The sequence below is a fragment of the Phalangium opilio genome, unplaced genomic scaffold, assembly GCF_054372755.1.
Source record: "Phalangium opilio isolate 3A_F unplaced genomic scaffold, DU_Popi_V2 ptg000045l_1, whole genome shotgun sequence".
NCBI lineage: Eukaryota > Metazoa > Arthropoda > Arachnida > Opiliones > Phalangiidae > Phalangium > Phalangium opilio.
In genome coordinates this window covers 3,162,756-3,187,935 of record NW_028324168.1, presented here as the reverse complement: position 1 = coordinate 3,187,935, position 25,180 = coordinate 3,162,756, and the positions used below count along the sequence as shown (strand labels likewise).

The window sequence follows — 25,180 nt, the reverse complement described above, 5'->3', positions numbered from 1 at the left end:
CAAAACCTTTTCCATCCACGACTCTACCGAAATAAACCCCCTCTCTATAAGCTCTGAGAATTGCTAGGTCAACAATGGTGCTATTTTACTTTAGAAATATTTAAATGCATTTGACTTGTAGGCTTAGAGTATTGGCGTCACCGTTGCCTTCTTTAAGACAGGGTTTTGAAAATACCTTTCAGGGTTCTATATACTTTTACGTTTATCTATAGAGAATTTAACTTTTCTTACTAGGCCTATAGCCTATATAGGAAAAGCTTATAAAACTTTTATTTCTCTTGGTTGCTTTTAAGGACTACCCCGGCGCACAGTGTGTAGACTAAAAGTACTTTCTTTTCTTTTATAACCTTATCCTAAACCCTGGGCTTCTCCTTCTTCTTTTACCTTATAGTTCAGGTTCGATCACGTGGGAGATTGGGGGATTGAGAGACCCTTTTTATTTTTACTAATGCGATTTCATTGTTCCAAGCTATCCCGAAAATTTCAATGAGATATAAAAAAGATAGGCCTTTTTTCAGAAAAAAAAGAAGCCAAGGCTTAAGAAGACCAAGGCCTAAAACCATAGCCCACTGCTAAAACAATTATTTTTTGGCAAAGGCTTCGTGAAACGAATGACTGGTTTCCATATACAGGGTGTTTCCAATAAGTCTGACATAAATTAAAGGACATGCTGGTGTTTTTTGAGTAGGAGGCCAAACAATGTTTGGGAGCCGACATCTCCGTAAATAAATGTTGTAGACCCCATGTTTCTTTGACACTTTGACCCCATGAACGCAGGCTCTTTAATTTATGACAGACTTACCAGGAACACCCTGTGTATGAAAAATAGGCGACGTTGAATCACCATCAGAAGCGCTGTCGTGTGAGGTCAGATCCAGAGTTCTAGACTAGGTTTGGCGGAAAAATGAATGGTGATATAAGGAACTATGTAAACACATTGAAGTATTTGTCATAGGGGTCCTGGTTTGGGTTCAATGGTGAGTCTCTCGGATGGCACGCCGTGACTCTATCACATGAGGAGCTTAAGGCGCTATCTCGGTGGATTTAGGATCACCCCTAAGGGTAGGGGACAAGTACTATCTACTATAGTAACCCCCCTCCAGTTGTCCCCCTGCAGTCCTTGATTTGACCCCCAACAGGGTAAGTAAGAGTGGTAATGATCATAGTCATCCGGCTAATCGCGGCGTCAAGGACCTGCAGCTTCCATATCGACCTTTTTTGTAATACGATGCACCCACACCTCGGAGTCTTCATCGCTGTTAAATGTATAGCCTCGGTTAAGGTTACCTTAGCGCGTTTATTAGGATGGTCTATTCCCAGATTGTGAAAAAGAAGCTATATGCCTTCAGGGGTTACATCCCCTAAAGATGATTAGGAAACGGCTATGGGGCTTCAAACCCCCAACCAGAAATCTCTTTAGATCCACATTTTCTTGATGAAGCTCCCCCCGTATTGAATAGGTTTTAATATGTACAGACCATATTGAGGAAGATTATCTATAGGTATGATTCACGTATGAACGTATTACGTATTTTCAGTGAGGCTTTGAAAGTAATGAAAGGAACCAATGTATCGGGTATTGGGTATTCAGAAAGTATATCAAATCCATAAGAGATATTTGGTAATAATTTTTAGAGGTTTTCAATGAGATACAATGTTTTTCTGTTTCTTTAGTTATTTTGAGGTATCGGTTTTAAGGATAAATATTATGTTTTAATTCTCTATTTTTTAATTCCCAATAGTTTTATTCGCATTTATAAATGGGTTTCCAATAAGGTAATCCGATATTTTTTAATGAATGAATGAATGAATATCAAGTAATTTAATAGGATACCTAGCTTTTTTACAGAATAAACTCCAATTTCAAAGTTACTACATTCTACTCCTACGCTTAATATCCCACAATTCAGTTCGACTTTATAAGCTTTTGGAATGGATATACTTGCAGCCCAAAAATACCTCCGCCAACATCAAAAATAATGATTTTTCCATTCAAAATCCGCTGTCTCTAGCATGTATCTCTCTCTCTCTCTCTGGTACATTGGCGTAAGAGTATATCAGTCGCCTATAGCTCTTTCTATATCTATATCTCCAGTTATAAAGGTGAACGATTCGAAGCGCAGCGCATCGGATCGGAGGTATTTATGGTAGGAGAGCTAGTATAGAAGAGAAAAAGGTCTCCAGGGAGCCATACTCTGGATTTCGACGTTACATCCTGAACCTCCCACCCACCATCCCGCGTACCTACGTCTCACCCCTAAAAATCAGAACCATGGGAAAATAGCTCGAAATGAATCTGTACATTTATGCCATGAATAAGCTGCTTTTTTGAAACATAATGGCATAAGACTTATGCTGTTAGAGCAGACGTTAAGGTATGCTTCTAAGAAACTTGGCCCCATTTTAACCATTCAAGATTGGCGCGAGAAATTTATACACGTGCATTTCGGTTTTTTATCGTTTTCAAATATTTGGCGCGAGAAATTCGGTCACGTGTTTTTCAGTTTTTTATCGTTTTCAAGTATTTGGCGCGAGAAATTCACCCACGTGTATTTCAAATTTTTTATCGTTTTCAAGTATTTGGCGCGAGAAATTCACCCACGTGTTATTCAAGTTACACATTTTTGTGGAATTTAAACCTAACTAATCTTGATAACTACACCACGCCAGTTGGATTTATTTATATTTAATTAATCCTTTCAATTATTCCTGGGTTAAATTGATAATACTCGTGGTTTGAACCCCGACCCCCCGTGCCACATTTATCTCCAATTGCATTCTATTTATGATACGAACTTTGAGGAATAGTTTGGCTATATCTAGGTAAATCCGACTCTCCCAAAGCTATTTTTCTCTTTTTGCTCTTCATCCATCCACCCACGAGGCGTAGTAGTAGGAGGACAATTTCTCCTCTAGTTTCTCCGACTTGGCCAGCCAGCAGACTTTCTCAACATGATTCCGAAGGTGGGGGTGGGGCTTTTCCTATGTCTCTGGTCCCGACTTAATTCCGTCTGACTCATAGGGATGAGCCCCTATTCAAGTTTTGGGGAGAGAACGTTGTACTGTTCAACCCAGGGGCGCTTCGCTCTCGTAGCCCCGCACGCTATCACCGGCATTATTGCCTCGTTTTGCGGTAGAGCGAACCAGAAAAAAAATAAAGATAGGTATATCCACTACCCCTGCATAGTTGGAATATGTCCCCTGTATGCTAGTGGGAAAAAAGTACTAAAAAAGTCTCGTGAAACAGACTTTTCCCCCCATATTTTTGTCTCGTTGCGCGGATTTTACTGGGTTTCTAGGATATAGTCTTTTCATGAACCACTTTTGGATAGGGTATAGTTATTTTACGCAAGAGAAAGTTTGCGTTGGTCTACGCATCTCCCCCCGACTAATGTATACAGGGTGTTTCTGATGAGTCTGCATGCATAAATTAAGGGGGGGTCTTGTTCTTTGGGAAATTTTGAGTCGAAAATGTATAACTTCTATCTCCATCCATTTTGATTGCCCTAAGGGACACTGTTCTCGAGCTAAGATTGCATCCAGAGTATTTTACGGATGACCCCTTAAATTTAATTAAGAAACTGATCAAAAGACAATGATTTCTAATTTAATTAAGGGAGCATCCCTAAAACATTCTCAAATCATAACTCGAAAACAGTGTCCCTTCGGAGGTAAAGTTACAATTTGGACTCAAAATTGATTTCCCAAAGAACATCCCCCTTAATTTTTGGAATACAGACTTATCAGAAACACCCTGTAGTGTATAGTATATGCAGGCTATGGAGGGAGGTATATAGGGACTTGAAATATTTATTTTTAAAGAGTTTTTGCAAAGTACTTTGGGTATATACTTTAAATTCATGGGTATTTTTGAAGGAAGTGCTTAACATACCTTTGGAATGACATTTTTTTTTCAATTCATTTATTTCCTCATCCATTTAAAATAACGTTTATAAGTGATATTTTCACTTGGTTGGAACTTGAATACCTGTTTTGTAATTATATATAATATTCTATAAACAATAATAATAAATACTTTGGGGGTCAATAACAATAATGCTTTTAAAAATCAGTTTCAACTGTCCACTTGAACCTACATCAACCAGGACTAAAACTTATGAACTCTCTCTATATAAAAAGAACAACTTTTTGACCCCCGGGGTCATGACCTGAACTTCTCAGGTTACCGTAGTAACTCATTAAGAGTGCATTTCTCTTCTGAAAGAAAACTAAAATAGCTAGTTTTATAGCCCCTAAACAAAGCCCCCAATACGAAAAATGTTTTATATAGTAAAGCAGCTATATACTAGCTCCCTTTGAATCCTTCATCAGAAAATTTTATAAAAGTGTTTGGACGTCATCTACCACCACCCCCTCTTTCTAATGGTCTCTTTAATATATCCATTAAGTCATCTTTCATAAAGGAAACCATATCGTCTAAGCCTAGCGCTTTTTGAGTCTATATGTACCCCTTTTCCTATCCAATAAGGCATCGAGTTAATGTCGAGGGCTGTTAGGCGCTTGTCTAAAAGCTATTAAGGGAAGCGACGTAACTTTTGCTCTCTCTCTCTCTCTCTCTCTCTCTCTCTCTCTCTCTCTCTCTCTCTCTCTCTCTCTCTCTCTCTCTCTCTCTCTCTCTCTCTCTCTCTCTCTCTCTCTCTCTCCCTCTCTCACTCTCTCGCTCTCTCTTGCCAAGTACAGTCTCTTCTATTAGTTATAAAAGCTTCTAGTCTGATGTAGTAAGTCTATTCGGCAAGCCTAGTGTTGACAGGGCTCGTCAAGTTCGGTAATATAGGTGCTGGGTTCGAATACTCTATGCATGCATCGACGACTTCCTGCCTCTTCCTTCTCCAAGAAGGTCTCTTGGGGGTTTTCCCTTTTCCATGCACTAGATTTTCCTTTACCGCGCGCTCCGCAACCTGTACTACAGTATCCCAATAAATGAATCATTTTCGACGACATAGCTAATGCCTAAGAACTTGGAAGAGGATACCTGCATGGTGGATGCGCCTACAGCTTCCGAAGTCATTTGCTTGGAAAACTTTTGACAGTATACCTTTTACTTCCTTCTTAACCTTTTATACATATCCGGGAGGGGTTTATGACATCGCTGAGCATCATGGGAACCGGAGTATTAGCGAGGATGGACACTATTACCACCCCCCAAAGTTAGGTTGGGTCTACATGCATTTTCGATGGGCATGGACTCACTTTTGTACCTGTAAACTTTTGAAATCAGTTCAAATGTTTTATTTGAGGTTAGGGTTGTTTTTCTCTGCATGTTGCGTTTGAAATAACAATAACTCGAAAGATTTATGAATAAATTATTTTTTATTAATAAATATTAATTTCACAAGCAATTATACAAGGGATTTTTCAATTAGGTTCACGGTTGGGTTCCATACATTTGTTCTGTAAAATAATTTTAATGTTTTAGTTGTTTTTATAAGCTGCTTCGCTTCATGGGAAATTCGCAATTGATAGAGTTTTACCTGTTGGTCGGCGTATTTTCTTTGAAATGACGTTTAACCAATGATACCGCCTCCAATACCGCCATAACCGCCTCCAATACCACCATAACCGCCTCCGATTCCAATACCACGGCCAATACCGATACCACCAATGGGTCCAATAATACCACCTCCAATACCTCCTCCGATCAAACCTCCCTTGATACCGCCAATTCCGTAACCGAGACCGAAGGGAATGTGGTTAACCTGAGTTTGAGTGCGATTTTAAATTATTATTATTTGTTTAAATTTAAAAATAATTGATTGGGCTTAGGTTTATTTACCTTGACGTTGTAAGCGTAACTACGGCCTAATCCGTATCCTCCAATACCGCCAATACCACCTCCAATACCGCCATAACCTCCTCCAATACCGCCAATACCTCCGCCAATTCCAATTGGTCCGATACCACCATATCCGATTGGACCAACAATACCGGCGAAGGCGGTTGCCACAAGGGCGGTAAAGATAACAGCGATCTATACGGGGAAAATAATGTAGTATCAGCAGTTAATTGGGATTAAAGTTTAGCATTAACTTTACATTAACATACTACGAAAATTATCTTAAAATTTAAAGAAAATTTAAGAAAAACTTACCAAGGAGTTCATTTTGATTTGGTGTTTTGGAAGTTTTTGTGATATGTGTTCGGAAGGATTGTTGATTCGATTCTGATTCCGGATATCGAACTAACGGGCGTATTTATACCCTAATATCGACAATTGTTTTTGGCTAGTATTTCTACAACCACAGCGCACCACCCAAGAAATTGTAGTACGGTTATTAAAGGGTTAAAATATGGAAAAAAATTGGAGCGTATTTCAATTTTCTACTTCATTTGACAAATGCATTTCACCACGCGTATAAATAAAGCAATATACGTGAAAAACAAAACCCTTGGTCAAGGTTACGTGTTGTTATAGTTTATCTATCGTAAAAGCCAGTTTAATTTAATACGAGGTTTATTCAATTCGAACCAGTGAAGGGTAAAGGCAGGAAACGGTGATAAATGGGTGTCAAATTTGGCCCCTATTTAAAATCAAATTAAGTCTCATTCTATTAGATTCAATTCGTTAGGCTTAGTTTGGTATTTTATTATTGATACGGTTCACGTTTGGGAAAAAAATTACGAAACTTAAAATATTTTGGTTTTTAAAGGCATGATAATGAAGTTAATTAGTTCATAATTTGAACTCTTTCACTCACTCACTCATTCTCGAGGGGATGCTTGACTGTTTTTAAAATTATTACGTCTTTGGTCAGGCGTGACATTTTTCCGAGGGTCGCGGGTTCCGCAATTAACGCTTTCTAATTATTAATAAGCGCATTTACGGATCACTTGTTGTTAGCGCAATTTGGGCGAGGTTTCAATTCTTAATCACGTATATATATAAATTAAAATTGCTTTGTTCGGTTTCCCTTTTTATCGTGTTGGAATTCAATCTATGCGAAAGGGTTTTTAATTTAGGTATTTTTTATCTAAGTTTAATTATTAATTTATGAAAGATATTAAATTTCTTAATTATCTAAGCATTTATACTTCTGAAAATACGGATATTTTGTTATCAAAATTTAATAATTAATTTATGGAAGCTATTAATTAACTACTAAAGGATGAGAAAAGGATATTTTTATCATTTTTAAACCAAATTTAATTACTAATTTATGAAAGATATTAAATTTCTTAATTAACTAATCATTTATTCTTCTGAAAATATATAAAGGATATTTTACTATTTTGTTATCCAAATTTAATAATTAATTTATGAAAGCTCTTAATCTTAATTAATTTAAAAAGGATGAGAATTTTTAAAACAAATTTTATTATGAGAAAATCAGAGTTTTTATTTTTAACAAATTATTAAAAAAACAAAAATCAGGTAACTTACTACAATATTTAATAACATTTTTAATGAATTTAATCATCGTAATCATTATCATCAATTCGGTTAAATCTCGAGGTTCTGGACTGTTTTCCTTGACCACCGCGTTTCTTGGATCTTTTACCGTGTCCATTATGACCAGGCGAATCAGGTCCCTGATCGAAACCCTGTTCGTCTTCGTATAGCCTATAGTATCCATTCCTGTAACCGTTGATAATCCCACTTTGGGGTCCATATCCCGGACCCCCAAAGCCTCCTAATGGCCCATGGAAAGGTAACGGGTATCCACCGTATCCGTATCCAAGTGGACCAGGGGCGTAACCGGGGAAACCTCCTCGAAATTGGTCCATTATACCAAATCCTCGCGTGTCCAGGTTATCGTAAGCCATGTTGTACTTGTAAGTTCGATCCAAACGTTTAACCCCTTGACCCCTGTTTCTACCGCCGCCTCCTTCACGGTGGTAGTCCTGTCTTTGTTGGGCCCAACAGGTTGTTACCAGGAGTAACGATATGAAAATCGTCTCGAGCTACAAGGGTAGGATCGCATTTAATTTAAGTAATAACTTTTAATCCAGAGTTAAATGTTACAAAACATGGCTACAAAATCAAAAATTTCGCTTGTTAAAACTAGTACATACCTTGAACATCTTGATAGACTCGTGTCTACGAAAGTTGAAACGCAAAATCATGAAAGTTTCCTAGACTACCCCTATTTATAGAGAAACTCTTTAATTAAACTAAAGGACTTAAAATAAAATTGTCACTAATTGGATGAAGTTCAATAGACCGTGGTCACTTACTTACTCACTCTTAACAACTCAAATACCCTTGAAAAAACTACAAACACCCAATATTAAAAATAATGAGCGTAAAATACAGTAAATAATAGTTGATAATAATAATAATAGGTTAGAATTAACTATTAACTATAACGTTTAAACTTTTTTTATTAATGTAATTGGCATAAACCATTCTAGAAATTTTTAGACCAAATATAAGTCGATATGATTAGATATTTCTTATATATATTATTATATATTGAAATTGAAATATTTTCAAGACAGTATGGCATTTTTAAAGTGACATTTTCTCTCTCTTGAATCTCGCTGAAATGTTGGAAAAGAAATTCAATATAAGCGTGAAGAGAATTTAAAATGACGTTCAGTCGAGCGGTTTATGATTTCTTTTTCTATTTTATTTTATTTTCCCGCCATTTTTTTTCTATTGTTGCCTCGTGAATATCCCGCCCCCCTCTTTCCCGCCATTTTTTATTTATTCCCGCCTATACTATAATATAAGATAGAGTCTAAACAATACTACGCATCCCTTATCGTATATTATTTTTCGATTTAAGTTTATACCACCTGTAAAGGTAGGCAAAACGCTATTTTTAACTTATGTTTACCCGTTTATCATAAAGTCAATTCTGAATATAGAAATGTACCCTTTTTTTCCCCCGGCGGTCATATATATGTTATTTCACGGCACGGGGTTGCCTTAAAGTAAAGACGCGTGAAAGCCTAAGTGAGTTTAGTGTAACGTTTTAGGGTTCTGTCAACTACCTGTCAAAGCGAATGTCTCACAGACATGGCGTTTCGCGACACTTTCTTTTTTTTATTATGAGACAATCTTACAGCGCGGCACCCAATCTTAGTCGCAGACTCGTAGTTTAGTTTTGTTCGCATTATCAATACGTATTTCTTTTAGAATAGACGATTTCAATAATTCTAGATGAGAAGCAAACTACACCTTCTTGGGTCATTTACATGGTGCTAAGAAGTGATATCTATAGTTTATTAGGGAGAAGGTGTAAGGTGTCTAAGTATTCGCGCGCCTTGGCCAAGTCCCCCTTTCAAAATACAAGGGGGGACGTAAAAGTAGGCCGGGCTATTTCACCTCTCCTCAGTCGGAAAATATGACTGTAATTTTCGTCATTCGTGTCGACGCGCTAACGTGAGTTTTCAAGAACCATGAATGAGATGCTGGTTGTAATTTAGAGGCGGGTATTAACTCAGGACCTACGCTTAGACTGGAGATAAAGCTAAAATGTGGATGAATGAATATACCTTCTCCCTAGTAAATTAGATATCACTTCTTGATGGTTCCAAGAAGCACCGCTAGAGGCAGCGCGAGTCGGCTAGCCTCCTTCCCCTGTTTGTTGGTTTCTCTACAAGTAATTATTGGAATGTGCTGGCAATGTGCTTATCACAGTACTTAGGCTTCTTGAAAATTGGTTCCCAGGGCTACCTACCTAAGTAACCTGATACGTTATCTTAACTTCTCAAGATAAGTTTCAATCACCGCTCTTTGGTGTTGTGATTGGGATCAGTCTGTTTTTTAAGCTGAACACGTCATTTACGTCAATTTGTTTGCAGACCACTCGAATTTCGAGTCGGATTATTTGATAAGAATGTTAATCTTTAGTCTAATTTTGTGTTTTTGTACCTTGCTTTTCAAGTGGGTAAAATTTTCTAGGGTAAAACATTAAGCCATACTAAATCCCCGCAGTTTGAGTGAGCTTCCTGCATTGAAAACAATTTTTGGAAACTTGTTTATAGTTTTAATTTTAGATTTGAAGTCCAGAGGACGCTAGTTTCGCGTCTTAAAGGTGACCTTGGCTTTCTTTTAGGGGGGGGGGTTTGGTAGTTCAGTGGTTCATTCATGGTTTGTTGATCACCAATTTCACACCAAAGGAGTCTTGAAGTTTTGGCCCAATTTATGAACTGATTGTTTATCAAGTTGAGAAGTCAATAAATAGTCAAATTAATTTCATAGTTTTCTTAGTGTTGCAATAATTTACCTAAGAAAAACCCCCTTTGGATATACTGAACATTTTATTTGACACGAACCCTTTAGTACGGCAAACGGTCCGTAGCGAATACTTCACGTTATGTCCTTCCGTAACACCGGAATAAGAACTGGTCACCTCTTTTTCTTTGTCCTGGGGGCCCCTCCGTCCCAATTCCTTTCCCGCCTTTTCCTGTTTTATTTACCGGACAATGCGTTCCGCTTTTATAAACCCGAGTTTTCTCTCGCTACGTTATGGCTTTGGCTTTGACCAAAAGCTGGACTCGGGACACGTGGAACGCTCGGAGGGCTTCGGGAAAGGGTCCCTTTCATTTTATTTCGGTATTTCGGTCGCTGCTGGACAAAAGATTTGACCCCCACTCGTCCTCCTCCAATACCTTTCTCTACATCTCTTTAGGAAAGAACTCTGCAACTCGCGCCTTTGTCAATGGAATTTCGGCCCTTTTACAGAATAGGTAGGCCTAGAAGAAGAAGCAATGCAATGGGACCTTTTTTTTGGGTCCCCTTTTGTAAGTTTCCATGGCTTCGGCCATTATTATATTAATAAAATGGGCAAAATGGCTTTGTACGCTTCGTTGAAGTTGAGCTCACGCTTTATAAAAATAGCTCTTTTTAAGGCAAAATTTGGGGACAAAATATTTGGCCAAGCTTAAAATTGGAACTAATGCATTGCGAAATTGCAGGATTTTATAATATGTTAAATTAATTTGAATGTTTAATATACCCTATTTTGATAGGATGTTAGATTATTGTTATTTATTATAATTGCTAAGCTGGAAATGATCTCAAAACATGAATTATTTATTCAAAGTAGTTTCCGAATGTAATATATTTCGCTGTAATATTGACCAAAGCAATATATTCCGTTGTATAAATATAGAAATACATTATGCAAATTTCTAACTACATTATTTTTGTTCTTTCCAAAACAGAAATCCGCAATCATAACGAAAAGAAACGTTCTTGCTCTCCCCTCCCCCCTTGAGATTTTGTTTACAAGAAAAAGTGGCTCGAGTTAATGGCGCCTCTAGCGGCTAAAAGCGCCAAAAACGAGCCAGAGAGAGGGAAGAGACCAATGAGGAGGAAGCTTCTCGACTCCGGCTGACAGTGGCAATCGTATCGCGGATGGAAGAGGTTCACGCGCGAGAACGGTGCTTCGTTTTGGTCGCGAAACGGGAGTTTTCTTTGTGTATTTTCCCGCTTTCCGCCTTTAATTAAGCTTAAAAACAGTCAAATTAGTACGTGGTTCGTCTCATCTCATCACCCTTCGAGTAAATCAACGCAAATATGGTCAAATAACCTTAAGAAAGTTCGTTATTTTTGACCGATTCAAGATTTGGACGGGAGGCCTCGCCAAGGCTTAGCGCGAACTGAAACTTACGGTCGCCGTCAAGTCTCGGGCTCTGGGGCGCGCGACAAACGCGCGGGGAAAATCAAACTGTAACCGCGGGTTAGGTCTAATGACAGAGTGTTTCGTTAAGCATAATCAACTAGCTGTAAATTCAACTCGTTCCCGCGTAAATTAAGGAAGAACTTGGGACGTGGGGAGCCGAGAAGAAACGAACGAAAGATTTTCGAATAATGGCCGAGGCTTAGCCGAGTCGTGAACAATTTTTAAACGACGACGCTATCGGTAACTTCCATCAAACGAGAGAGGAAAATCCGTGGGTTCTCAGCATGTGCTCATCGTATTACCCGGCGTCTGCTTTGGCCGTCTTCGCTCTACTATCAGCAGCGGTTGTTTCAGCGGTACCAGCCAGCTTCAATTTATTTTTGAAGCCCAGTGAGGTGCATCGACTATTAGGTAAGCCTATCATTATTTTTTTTTTCTTCTATTGCTTGAATATTTTATTATGTTGTGTTTTTAAGTTGCTACGGTACTGTTAGGGTTAAGCCATTTTTACAAGAAGGCTTTTTGCCTAGAATCTGTCAAACTTGACGGATTGCTGTAAAAAGAGTAAAGATGTGTGGGGGGGGCTTTGTTGTTGGTTTGGTGGCGGTTATATTTGCTACTGACAAGTAATGGTACTTGTTTAATGTGTATTATATAAAATGATTTGATAATATCTACAATGTTGCAATTGCAAGACCATAAAATATCCAAGAAAGTTATTGTTTTGACAGGAGATAAGAAGTAATTGCAAGTATAGCAGACTTTTCTGTAGAAACTCATTTGTAGTAGATTATAGACGAAACCTTTACAAACCTACCAGCCACCTGTCAAACATTAAAGACCCTCGCTGTTGCATCTATTTTAGGGGGCTTCCCAATATTCCAACCATTTTCCAATCCCCATCCCCACTCCCAGTTCATTTAAAATGGAACCCCACTTTTGGGGGGGTCCTCCTCCTTATCACTTAGCCCCCCCCCTAAGACCGCGAGGACGGAACCCCCCTCTCCCCCCCAAGCTCTCTTTGCGAATTTGACCACTAGCTGATCATTCTGAGATGAAGGCTTTTTTATTTACTTAGTAAATCCCTTTTACTACAGGGTTTTCCAAAAAGGGAGGGCAATTATTTTGGACAAAAAATCAATTTTGAGTTGAAAATGTAACTTCTATCACATTTTGCTCTAAAAATACACCCTAATAAGTTATGATTTTAAAAAGTGTTTTAGGGATGACCCCTTAATTAAATTATAAATCATTGTCTTCAAATCAGTATTAAATTTAAGGGGTCATCCGTAAAATACTCCTTCAATCATAATTTGTTTAGGGGTGATGTAAGTTACATTTTAGTCTCAAACATTTATTTGCCACTATACTTCGGTCCTATGAACACCCTGTATATTCCGAGTTTCAAATCAAATCTGGTCCTCTGGATTTGGTTTTAAAAATCGCCAAAAAATTGCTGGGTATAATTTGGGCTCATTTTTACTGAAACTGTTCATAAGGGAAATCATTCTCAGTTCCAACCCCCCCTCTCCCCCCATCCTTGTTGAAAAGCAATTTAGAGGATATGAATTCATTGCGGTGTAGAGTCACGTTTGGATTTAATTTCAGTCTATTTAGGAGCCTTATTACCTTCGTAACGTTTTGTGGGGTCTCTTCTCTTCTCTACTTACTCTTAAAATGACCCGGGTCCTTCCAGAGTCTACAAATTGATTTTGGGGGATGGGAAGGTTTTCTAACGATACCTTTTCTTTTGCTCCATACACGGTGGAAGTTAATCTAGTGAAATAATCTTTAAAAGAGATGAAATAATGGAAAAGGGAACTTTGTCACGTGATAGGCCTAGTGTATGGGGCGTTTATTAGGTTTTACCATGAATATTGACTTTTAAATATAAGTTTATAAAGATTTAGAGAATAAGCGGTGCTGCCAGGTTACCTTTTCTTTTGCTTATGAACGGTGGAAGTTAATTTAGTGAAATAATCTTTAATAGAGATGAAATAATGGGAAAGGGAACTTTGTCACTCACGTGATAGTGTATGGGGCGTTTATTATGTTTTACCATGAATATTGACTTTTAAAATATAAATTTATAATAAAGATTTTGGGATAAGCGGATTATTTCTTATTCTTAGTATTGGTTATGTTTCATATTCACAAATAATGAATTCTTGAAAATAATGAGCGGATTTGAAAGTCAAATTTTGGAATATTTTATTTATTTATTTATTCATTTTTTTAATTGGGGATTTTTGGTTCGTTATTTTTATTTTTAATAATTTGATTGTGTTTATAATATCTTCGGTATAAATATAAGGGGATTATAGCAGGCACTGTATTTGAATGTGTATTAGGCTATGGGAAGGTAATATGGGCTGCCAATATACTATAATTGCATCTAATTTGACCTAAATAATGGTGAAGTATATCGTTCTCTCCCTCAAATTTTTTTCTTTATTTTCTTCTTAAGTCGTGAGTTGTTTAAAATTGTTAAAATTTTTCTTCCTGGATTACTTATATTGTATTTGCAATGAACTACCTTATTTTTAAAAATGACAATATTTTGATCTCCTCTCGTTAATGTCAAATATACGACTTAGTTTTTTTTTTAAGTTGCCTTTGAACTTTATGACTGTTCTTAATGACTCTTTCTCTCTCTCTCTCCATAAGGTCTCAATTTGAATTCCTTTTTTCTATCTTAGTTAATTAATTTTTAATTAGGACCGGTTTATATAGTCAATAACGGTATTTGACTTATTAAAGGAAGCTCTAGTTTAAAACTAAAGATTCAACAAAAGACAAAATGCCTGTCTTTCTCTCCTCTCTCTGTTCTTTGACCTAAATATTTAATTGATACTTAATTATACGCCCCCTTTTTTTAAATACTTAGAAGGAAATTGCGTAATTAACGAAGAAAAGATTATTTTAATTGCCGCCGTTGAAAAGCAAGATTACAATAAGGCGGATTTTTAATTAATAGCCTACTGATTTTTTGAAAATTATTGAAAAATAAATTATGGATCTCATTATTATTAAACATCTTTAATTTATGATTTTCACATTTTTTAACATTCTAAGGTCATAATTTCAAATCTTTTAAATATATTTCTTTTTAAGATTGTTATGTTAAAGGGAGGGTGAAGTAGAAAATCAACGCGATTGTCACGTCGCGCGCAAATTTTATCAAATCTCGTGATAAATTTCATTCGACACGAGAATTTTGTTAATAAAAAGGCAGGGCGTTACGCGATTGGTCGGAGGTCCTTCTTTAAAATTATCCTTAAAATCTGAACCTAATTTTAATTTTAAAATCATTCGGAAACCGTATTTCCCTGAATGTTTCACTATGCAGACTGGTCTTGTAATTAGTAGAAGAATCGATAAAAAATCATTTGATTTTCTACTTCACCCTCCCTTTAAGGAATAAAAAAAGCTCGTCTTTTTTAACTTATCACCATCGTACAAATCCTTTATTTTTTTTCTTGGAAAATATGGCAACAAAAATAATGCATGAAAATGAAGAATTATGACTAAACCAAACAGAAACAAACCCCCCATATAATTTTAAAAATTTCGGAGAGAAGGAACCAGGGCCCAAGATAGTAAGTAGGTGCTTGGGGAGAGAAAATTTCTTCTCTTCGGTGATATGCAAATCTTAGAGATAAAGTAATCAAGATCAAGAAGCATCAATCTTACTCAAACAAAAAGGGATAGGCTATTTTTTTTATTCTTCTTTTTCTTATTCTTTCTTCTAAATATTTAGGGCTTTTTTTAAAAAATGTTTCTTAGGTATAGTATATCAGTAAAAATAAATACCCAAAAATTTTTCTTTTTAAAGCCTTGATTGTGGCGTAAAAAATGTTCTGGAAGATATGGGAGAAAAATATATTTTGGTCTGGGATAAAAATTAGGTTAATTAACTTTAAGGACACTATTAATAAGGAGAGTTGGTAGAGTTAGGTTTTTTTTATATAATTTTATCTTTAAAAATATAATGGATTATTTAAAATTTATTTAAATCGTTGGTTAATTATTTTAAAACAATTAAGAATGGAATTTATATAAATCTTATTACTGTTTACCTAGTTAAACATTCCTTGTTAATTTTAAATTCAACTTATAATTCTTTTTTGAACTGAATTGAATTGAACTGGACTTATCCGGGACCCCCATCCCCATAAGGTATTGTTTAAGATCCGCAGTAGTTCCCTACTAGTAAACCCCAAACTTAATTTACTGTTCTATATATAAGGAGCTATATCCTCTAGACTTTAATCAATACCAGAAGTTTCTGGACCTCCAAGTGTAAGTAAGAGACTGGCTGGAGTTAGGTGGGATGCGGGGGCGGGTTCTTCTTAATTCTGTTAAGCCAAGTACTTTTATCCCTCCACCTCTCTCTTTACTCCAGAGCAACACTAGAGCAAGACCAGAGCAACCCAAGCGGAATCTACTTTTTTTCTCTCTCCTTGATACCACGCGGCACGTGCCCCTAGAAATTCCTCTTTTTTTTCCCTTATTCTCCTTTTTATCCAGAGTGCATGGCCAGATTTTGGTCCTTTTTTTCTGGTAGCAGTCTCTGGAGATTTGGCGGGAGAAGTTGGCCCATGGTCGCAGCTGGGGCCTCTCTTGGTTCTGTTCTCCGTCTCTTATTGTTCGCGTCTAAATTTTTATTCCACTCCCAGAACTGAACTGCTTGGGTGTAGATTTCTTATCTCTCAAAGAGAGAGAGAGAGAGAGCACGCGAGAGAGAGAGAGGCTATGTTGAGTTTAGCGGAAATTCGATTATAGGATTGGAAATTCTTTTTTTCTTGTTTTATTTAGTTCTTCATTTTCGTTAGGTTGTAAAACAAAAGTTAGGAGTGTGTTCTGGTGACCACTCCATCGCAATGATTTTTTATTAGTGGTGTGGAGTTGAGGTTCAAAGGATTATTTATTTATTTTTACTAGTGATTTAATTATATTTATTGCTTATCATTATGTCTTAACAACGTGTATTCAATAGACTAATGGCACCCCATGTTATTTCCCCATAGAGCTTAATACAGTCGAAGCCAGAGGGCTGCCATTACCCTATTGAGTTACCCATCCATGTCAATGAAAACATGGGAAGTAAGCTCGGACGGAAAAAAGTCATAGAACATTTTCGACTCAAAATGTTCCAATAAACACGTCCCTTCATTATTGATGAACTTTTCAAAAACACCTTGTATTTTATTAATTATCCCTTAGTGAGTGAAGTCACGAGGAATGCCTTTTTTACTTGATTTTAACCACGTAATCCTCCTAACCCATAAAGAACCCTCTCTCTCTACTTATACTTGCTTTTTAAATGTATCTGGTTTCAATCATTCTTGAACTTGCAATTTTTTTCTTGACCCTCTAAATGAGAGAAAGAGAAAAGTTAAACACACTCTGATGATGATTATTTTCCCATCCCTTAAACTTTGCCAACCAGAATCCCACGTCTTCTTGTTTCGTGCATTTTCTCCATCCCTTTGAACATCCCGGATCTTGAGTTAAGCGTGATAGCTTTTAAAGTCAGGGACTGTGGATAAGTTCATAAGTTCACCATAAGTTTGTTAATCACTGGTTACAAACTGGAGCTTGTTATGAAGTGATGTTGGTCATAGATTTAAGTTAAAGCGATGTACGCCTGGTGAGGCGCTGCGTATCAAAGGCTTAGTACAGACAAGAAGCGATCTCTAGTTTACTAGGGAGAAGTTATAAGATGCCTAAGTATTCGCGCGCCATAGTCCCAGTCCCCCTTTCAAAATACAAAGGGGGGACGTAAAAGGAGACTGCCGGGCTATTTCGCCTCTCCTCAGAGTGGGAAAATGCGTAATTTTCGTCAATCGCGTCGCGCTGACGTGAGTTTTCAAGAACCAATGAGATGCTGGTTGTAATTTAGAGGCGGGGATTAACTCCGGACACTTCTACGTTTGGACTGAAGATAAAGCTGGAAATGTGGCGAATTATTTATACCTTCTCCCTAGTAAACTAGCTATAGCTTCTTGGTACAGAATAAATAGAAAGATGGAAGCCCTGCAAGTTAATGAAATATAGTACTCAATTCTCGCTTGTCGTTCTCGAACTAGGTAGCTCATGATTACAAAGTACATGTAGTGTTATACTTATGGAACATATCTTATAAACTTATGGTTGGTTATAGTAAGTAATTGCTCTTAAGTCAACCGACGCGGTGTTGGTATATAGATAGGGGGTAAGGGGTCGGCCTCTACTAATTGCCAAAAACGGACTCGACGATTTTGAGTTAAGACTCTTTTTTTCTTTTCTTATTTTTTTTTACTTAGCCGTTCCGTTGATCGGAGGGGCGGGAACGTTTCACGAAGACTTAAACAAAATATATATATAAGGGGGGGGGGATTTAATGATACTCAGGATACCCCCCCCCTCTCTCTTCTCTTCTCTTCTCTCTCTCCGATTCCTCCACTTTCTTCTGGATGAAAGATTAAAAGAAATAAAAATTATTATAAAAATATCTAGAAGGAATTTTAGTAACGTAAGGTAGTAGTATCGGAGGGATGTAATTTGAAGTTGATATTCAATGAAGGAAGCCGGAGTACTTGGTTGATTATAAAGAGGTGATGAGCTATAATATAATTGGGGCTGGTTGATTTTTTTTAATCATTTAGGGTTATGAGTAGGAAAAGTAATAGATATAAAATTAGGAGGGGTTCGTGCTGAACCTGGATAATTCAGGGTCCAGTATTTGGTTGATTTATAATTTATTTATTTATAATTGGGGCTGGTTTTTTTTTAATCAATTAGGGTTATGAGTAGGAAAAGTAATAGATAAATAATTAGGAGGGGTTAGTACTGAACCTTGGAAAACTTGGATAAGTCAGAGATTTGAAAAATGTCAGGGATTTTAAGTACTTTTTCTTAAAAGTCCTGGATAGGGCAATGGTTTGTAATATAATTAAGGGGTCATCCATGAAACACCCTTAAAATCATAACTCGAAAACAGTGTCCCTTGGGGTAATCAAAATGGAGATAGAAGTTACATTTTCGATTCACAAAATTAAGTTAAAAATTGTCTTATACTCTTAAGATGATTTCAAGTGTTCCAAAACTGCTAATAATATCTTTATTTTTACTTCACTTCAAGTTATGACCGCTTAGATTGCCTTACATAGACTGGTCTTTCAACCAATTCCCAAGGGCTACCTACTAGATCCATCTTTTGAATTTTAATATCTCTTCCCATCCCCTAGCCCCCCTCCTACTTATCCAATAACTTCTTTCGCTTGCCCTCTACCCCCCCCCCATCTAACTCATATCTTAAGTACTTAAACGTAGGTTTTTCTAATGTCTACAAATGAAAATAAAAGGCTCCAGGACCTTCTTAGATAGCATTTAAACAAGCCAAAGAAGACGGCGACGATGCTGCTATACGATTTTAGTTAATTAAGTTGTCATCCAACGTATGTTATGTCTCTATGGGTGGGACGCTTTTTTTTTAGTTTTAAGTTTTACCTTTTTACCGATTCAGAAACTGAATTTCTCGAGTTTAAAATTCTCTCTTTCTCTCTCGTTTTCTTTTTATGGTTGATTTCAAGTTGGTTGGTTCGTTGGTTTTACTGTCTGTCTATTCGGACAGCATACTTATTAAGTGGTTTTTTTTATGATGGTTATATATAGGTAATTTTTATATCAACGTCTATGGAATTTTGTAAATAGCTCCAAGCGGTTGGTGACTTTTGGAGTGACTGATCAGGCGTTTTTATGTGTTTTAAATTATGTATGGCTTGTTAAATTGTGAATTTATATGAAATATTAATTATGGTTTATTGGTTTTAGGTTTATCTAGGTGGTTTTTTATTTATTTTTTCTTCATTAGTTGCTCAAAGCGGGGTTCAGGAAGCTTTTAACTGTAGGAAAGGGATCCCAAGGTTGGGCAAAGGCGGGGTTTTTTTTTTCAACTGCTTCGATATAGTCTAAAATATAAAGTAAATTTAATTTATAGCTTTACTTCCAGGGCTCGCAAAAAACCAGGTTTTTTTTAATATTTATCAGAAATGTACAATTGAACATTTTAGTCATTGGTTTTTATTCAGTGGCTATAACCCAATAAAGCCCAAGTTTTTTAGCCACATCGTATGATGGATACCTACGATGGGGCTCTTAGTTTGACCTGGCCTGTAGTAGTAGTGGTAGTAGAAGTTGTAGTAGTGCCACAGTCCTGCCTTTGCCAGTATCATATTTTTCGTTCCTCATTTTTTTTAACTCGAACCAGCAGTTAAATAATAATTTTTAAACTTTTTTTAACTAATCGGAGAGTAAACAGCGGGTTGCCGAGCTGACTGACTTTTAAATTTTAATTTGTTTCGTCCAGGGTGACCACTCTTCCTATATTTCCTATTTTTTCCTATATTTTTAAGTCCTTCCTATTTTCTCCTATAATTTTATGATAATTCCTATATTCTCCTATAATTGGAAAATTCTAATGCATACGACGAGACTATCGGCGTTTTAATAGGCAGCTACTCAAAATTGAAAACAAAAAACACCATATGCTCCTAAATTTAACCAGCCCTAAAGGTGTTGAACCAGCTCCTAAAAAACCAAAAATAAATAGTTGTGATAGTAACAGTATGTGATAATTTATCGCTCATATATGTGAGGTGATATGTTCTGTTTGCAATAAAAATATGGTTCCTAAATTATAATATATAAATATCATTTTTCTAAAAGAAATGCACCCCATTTATCTTATATTTTTCAGTAATTTCCTCCTATATTTTCCTATATTTTACGCCAATTTCCTCCTATATTTTCCTATATTTCCAGGATAAAATTCCTATATTTCCTTTAAAGGAATTTACAATTTTGAGTGGTCACCCTGTTCGTCTTCCCACAGCTCAAATGATAAGATAGAATAAAACCGTCATTTAAGATACTTAGTTTAATGCGACCCCAACCTTCAACCATTCCACCCGAGTTTAATGGTTTTTGAGGTTTAAGTTTTGCGGTGACACTTTGGGGTATCTTTTCCTTTCTCTTTTTTTCGTAAAAGAACTGATGAAATTTTCACATTCCTTCTGAATTAAATGACCCCCAAAAGCCACCCCAAGCTTGGCTTTTAAGTTTAAATTGTAACAGTACGACGAAATATAAATGGGTCTCTTTCCCTAACCACCAATTTCATTTAATATTAACTTTAAGCTTTTTTTTTTAACAAAACTTTATCAGTGTAAGACCAAGCTGCACTGAAACCAACCTATAATGGACACTGACTTGCTCCCCCCTTTTTTCTTCAAAAGTTCTATTAAAATAAAAGATGGCTTCAAATTGAGTGGAATGATGTAAGAAAAAGCTCGTTTGCGCCCCCCTAATAGTTTTACCACATTCTAAGTATCTTTGCTCGTAGTCGTTTAGTAGTTCCTAACTCGGTACCAATTTGTTTAATTTTTTTTTGTGGTAGTTCATTTTGTTTTAATATTCATTTTCGTGAAGGGATCTCGCTGATCTCCCTGTGGCCTCCAAAACACCTTTGTCGTATAGACTAAATGAAGCGCAATTTTGAGTGAATTTTAGTGGAAGTATATAATACTATTCTTTGAGAGAAGTGTACCTACCACAAAGCGGAGTAAAGTAATTTTAATATCAAGGTGACATGTTTCGGGTTTATTTGTTCATAAAAGAAAACCCCTTTAAAAGAGACAGATCGTAACCACCACCGAAACACACACAAACTATACAAGAAAAAACTATACAAGAAAAGAAAATCCGCTGTCTGTCTAAATAAGAACCCGTCTCCTCCGTACACTACCAGTCTAACTTGGCATCGAAAACCATTAAACCAAACCTATCCCCAATTCCCCACCCCTTACATTAAACAAGTACACCGGCAAGAAGCGATATCTAGTCTATTAGGGAGAAGGTATAAGATGCCTAAGTATTCGCGCGCCATAGTCACAGTCCCCCCTTTCAAAATACAAGGGGGGGGGGAAGTAAAAGGAGGCCGGGCTATTTCGCCTCTCCTCACTCGGAAAGAATACGTAATTTCGTCATTTACATCGCGTTGACGTGAGTTTTTAAGATGCTGGTTGTAATTTAGAGGCGGGTATTAACTCCGGACCTACGTTTGGACTGGAGATAAAGCTGGAAATGTGGCGAATTTATATCTTCTCCCTAGTAAACTAGATATAGCTTCTTGGTACAGACTAAAAATGAAGATGGAAGCCCTGCAATTTAATTAAGTGTAGTACTTCAATTCTCAAGCTGGAAATGTGGCGAATTTATACCTTCTCCCTAGTAAACTAGATATAGCTTCTTGGTACAGACTAAAAATGAAGATGGAAGCCCTGCAATTTAATGAAGTGTAGTACTTCAATTCTCAAGCTGGAAATGTGGCGAATTTATACCTTCTCCCTAGTAAACTAGATATCGCTTCTTGGTACACCGGCTTGCTTGCTAAGGAGAGAAAGTTATTTTAAAAAGAAGAGAATTCACGAAATGATAAGAGTTAAAAATCGCAAAGGCATATAAAAAAATATATATAACTATAATTTTATAGAAAGTATATGTTGACTCCCCCCTCCTTCTTCCACCTGGAAAGTGGTAGAAGCTAAAACATACAATGATGGTATAAAAGAAAAGAGAAGGGAAAGCACCTAGTTGCTTCCAAAAAAAGATGATTATTCTGGTCTAATGACTGCCAATTTATACGTCAAGGACGGATTGTAGCATGCTTATATCAAAAAAGTTAAATTTAAAGGGTATGCCTTTTATTTTTTTCTGTCAATGTTACATTGAAATTTTACAACTTTGATGGGAGTATATATATAGAAAATTGATTTTAGGATATTGATAACTGTGTTCTATCATAACCAGCGTCAAAATTGAGTTTTCTGGACGCCATTTTAAAGTATGGCGTAGGTAGGATATACAGGGTGTTTCTGATAATTGTGGCATAAACTAAGGGGGATGTTCTTTGGAAAATCAATTTTGAGTCGAAAATATAACTTCTATCTCCATTTTGATTGCCCTAAGGGGCACTGTTTTCGAGTTATGATTTCAAGAGTGTTTTAGGGATAAATTTGAAATAATTGTCTTAATCAGTTTCTTATTTAAATTACCTACTAATTAAGAGCGTAACGTCCATGCAAAACTACTTTCAACTTGCCTGGTAAAGCCTTTGGTTAGTTAAGTCTGGTCATTAGAAATTATCCTAATGTATTATAGTTCGAGTATTGGTTATAGATTCTTGCAACCAAGTCTACTCGTGTTAATATATCAGAATAAATTGTCGCCCAGAACAGAAAGAGGCAGAGAGAGACGTTGTCGGACGACGGTTCAGTGAGGCCTTTAGTTAGTTTAGTTGACTGAGACTGGCGTCTTATCGATCAAATCTCTCTCATTGATCCAGTGGAAAATGCATGGTAGTACGTACCACGAGTGTTATATCCACCGTATAGATCTTTCGCTCGTTGTTTAGCCTCGTGGCAGACGATACTTTGATATCTCTCGGACGTTGTCGTAAGTCATCCATTTATCCGTTCCGTTCATAGATAGCGTATGGATATATCTATCCTTTCTCGCTATGTTCGACAAGTATAGAGATATCAGATATAGCATCGCTATTAGATGCCCGGCCACGTCACTACAACATCCTTTCCAATCATGGCTCGCTCGCTCGACGCTCGCGAATGAACGAGCGAACGAATCAAAATGCCAAGTGATTTATCGAGTTGGCCCCCTCATCTTCTCCTTGAATTAAGAATTACGAAAATAGGGAAGGGAGAGAGAAGTCTGGATGAATTTGGTTAATTTTTCGTATGAATATTGAAGTTGAAATTATTGAAATAGGGTTTTTGTTAAGATGGTTCTTCTATCTTCATTTTGATTGCCTTAAGGGACACTGTTTTCGAGTTAAGATTGCATCCAGAGTGTTTTAAGGATGACCCCTTAAATTTAATTAATTAAGAAACTGATTAAGACAATGAATTCTAATTTAATTTAGGGGTCATCCCTAAAACACTCTGGATGCAATCTTAACTCGAAAACAGTGTCCCTTATGGCAATCAAAATGGAGATAAAAGTATAGAACATTTTCGACTCAAAATTGATTTCCCAAAGAACATCAACCCCTTAATTTATGCATGCAGGTTTATCAGAAACACAATGTATATTTGTTGGTATTGACATTGTACGTGTGGAATTAATTCAAAATTAGCTACCAAGATTTACACCTTAAATAAAATATACTCCTTGTAATAATGAAGAATATGATACAGTGTCGGAATGCGAATATAAAGTTATCGATGTTCATCAGGGTATTAAAATAAATTCAGGTATTACTTCTTTGGTTTTGAAATGACACGATAATAAGATGACTTCTTTTTGGGTTTTCTTTTTTTTATTTTTTATTTCCTTTCCAAGCAACCAAACCAATCTTTTCTCTTTTCTTTAAATTAATGGTCTGTGTGCATCTTTCATTTTCATGGCATGGCATGGGGGGGGTGTCTTTGATTTTTGTTGTTTCAACCAGTTGGACCGGCTTTTTAACCATATATTTCGGCCTTTCTTCTCATGGACCTTTTTGATCAAATATTTCCCCTGTGATACGTAATTAATTTATATGTTCTAAGAAAGTCAGTGACGAACTGGCGCTTATCTTAGATTGGAAAGGGCCCCCTGAATTTTATACACATTCGCTAGAAAACTACTCATTAGTCATTTCCTTACGAGTCAAGGAAATGATTCTTTATTTTATTTCAAAGATGTTTTCGAATCACTTCTTCAAATAGTTTGAGGTGGTTTTTTTTTTTTATTTCAAATTGATGATTTTCTAGTTGATTATTTGGTCTGGATGTAGTTTTATCAAAGTTATATTTTTTTATCTTTCTCCTGTCATAATTTTTTATTGGTTTTTGTCTGTGGTTACTCATTTCTCAATTTGAAAGATTTTAAAATTATTCAAGAAATTTATCAAATGGAAATTTTAATCTTTATTGAGATGAGATGAGTTGAGTTTGTATTTACGCATAAATTAGTAATATATATTTTTAAGTTTATTCATTAAGAAAATTGAGGCTAAGTACCAGTACAGTATAGTACATGGGGCCCCAATTTTAACAAAATTTAAGTATGAGACGTTAACAACAACGTCAAGTCGTTATGCAAATTAGGAAAATTTTGAGGAAAATGATTAGCAGCGTCCGTGTGCGTCTGGATTTTAATTTATTTTTGCTTGGCCCTCTCTTTTTCCCCCGAAAATTTGAGAAAAAAAAATCACATTTTAATTTAAATTTAAGACTGCATGTAGGTTTAATTTAAAATACGTCTTTAAAATAAAAAACCTCAAATATTTGTAGAAAAAAAAGAACTAGTAGAAATACATGCCTCCTAAATTAAAACTTAACTACGATAGGGTCAAACCCACCCCTATAATCATAAAACCCAATATTAAAAAAAAATTACGTAAAAATATTCGACTTGGTGGGTCTTTTTGAAAGGCCATCAAAAAAACTTTCCTAAAAAAATTATTATAAAGAAAGCCTTAAGCAATTATTGCGTATGCTTGTCTAAAAACTCCCCCGGTATTTTCCATCAACCAATCAGAA

The 25,180-nt window shown here is 36.3% G+C and overlaps 2 protein-coding genes across 4 annotated transcripts in view; one reads left to right on the top strand and one right to left on the bottom strand.

The window, feature by feature from the left end:
- The window catches only part of dnt (tyrosine-protein kinase Dnt), a 136,325-nt gene that overhangs the window by 30,193 nt on the left and 80,952 nt on the right, over positions 1–25,180 (top strand). For both annotated transcript variants that reach the window (XM_089838336.1, XM_089838337.1), the window contains exon 2: positions 11,134–12,005. In XM_089838336.1, coding sequence (XP_089694462.1) covers positions 11,879–12,005 — 127 coding nt within the window. In that variant the 5' untranslated portion in view covers positions 11,134–11,878. The remainder of the gene's footprint in view (positions 1–11,133; positions 12,006–25,180) is intronic.
- Positions 7,320–10,382, bottom strand: LOC149676727 (uncharacterized). Of its 2 annotated transcripts, XM_089838434.1 has the most exons (3): positions 9,645–10,382; positions 8,032–8,102; positions 7,320–7,920 (listed from the first exon to the last, which is right to left on the bottom strand). In XM_089838434.1, the coding sequence occupies exons 2-3, from the start codon at positions 8,080–8,082 to the stop codon at positions 7,429–7,431; spliced, it is 543 nt and encodes a 180-aa protein (XP_089694560.1). In that variant the 5' UTR covers positions 8,083–8,102; positions 9,645–10,382; the 3' UTR covers positions 7,320–7,428. The 2 variants fall into 2 exon arrangements, with proteins under 2 accessions (XP_089694560.1, XP_089694559.1); XM_089838433.1 differs by lacking the exon at positions 9,645–10,382 and having other exon boundaries at positions 8,032–8,219.

Coding starts and splice junctions, on each gene's coding strand:
- LOC149676727 (XM_089838434.1), bottom strand. CDS start 8,082: ATGATTTTGCGTTTCAACTTTCGTAGACACGAGTCTATCAAGATGTTC. Junction 7,921..8,031: donor AGTCTATCAAGATGTTCAAG/GTATGTACTAGT, acceptor CTACCCTTGTAG/CTCGAGACGATTTTCATATC.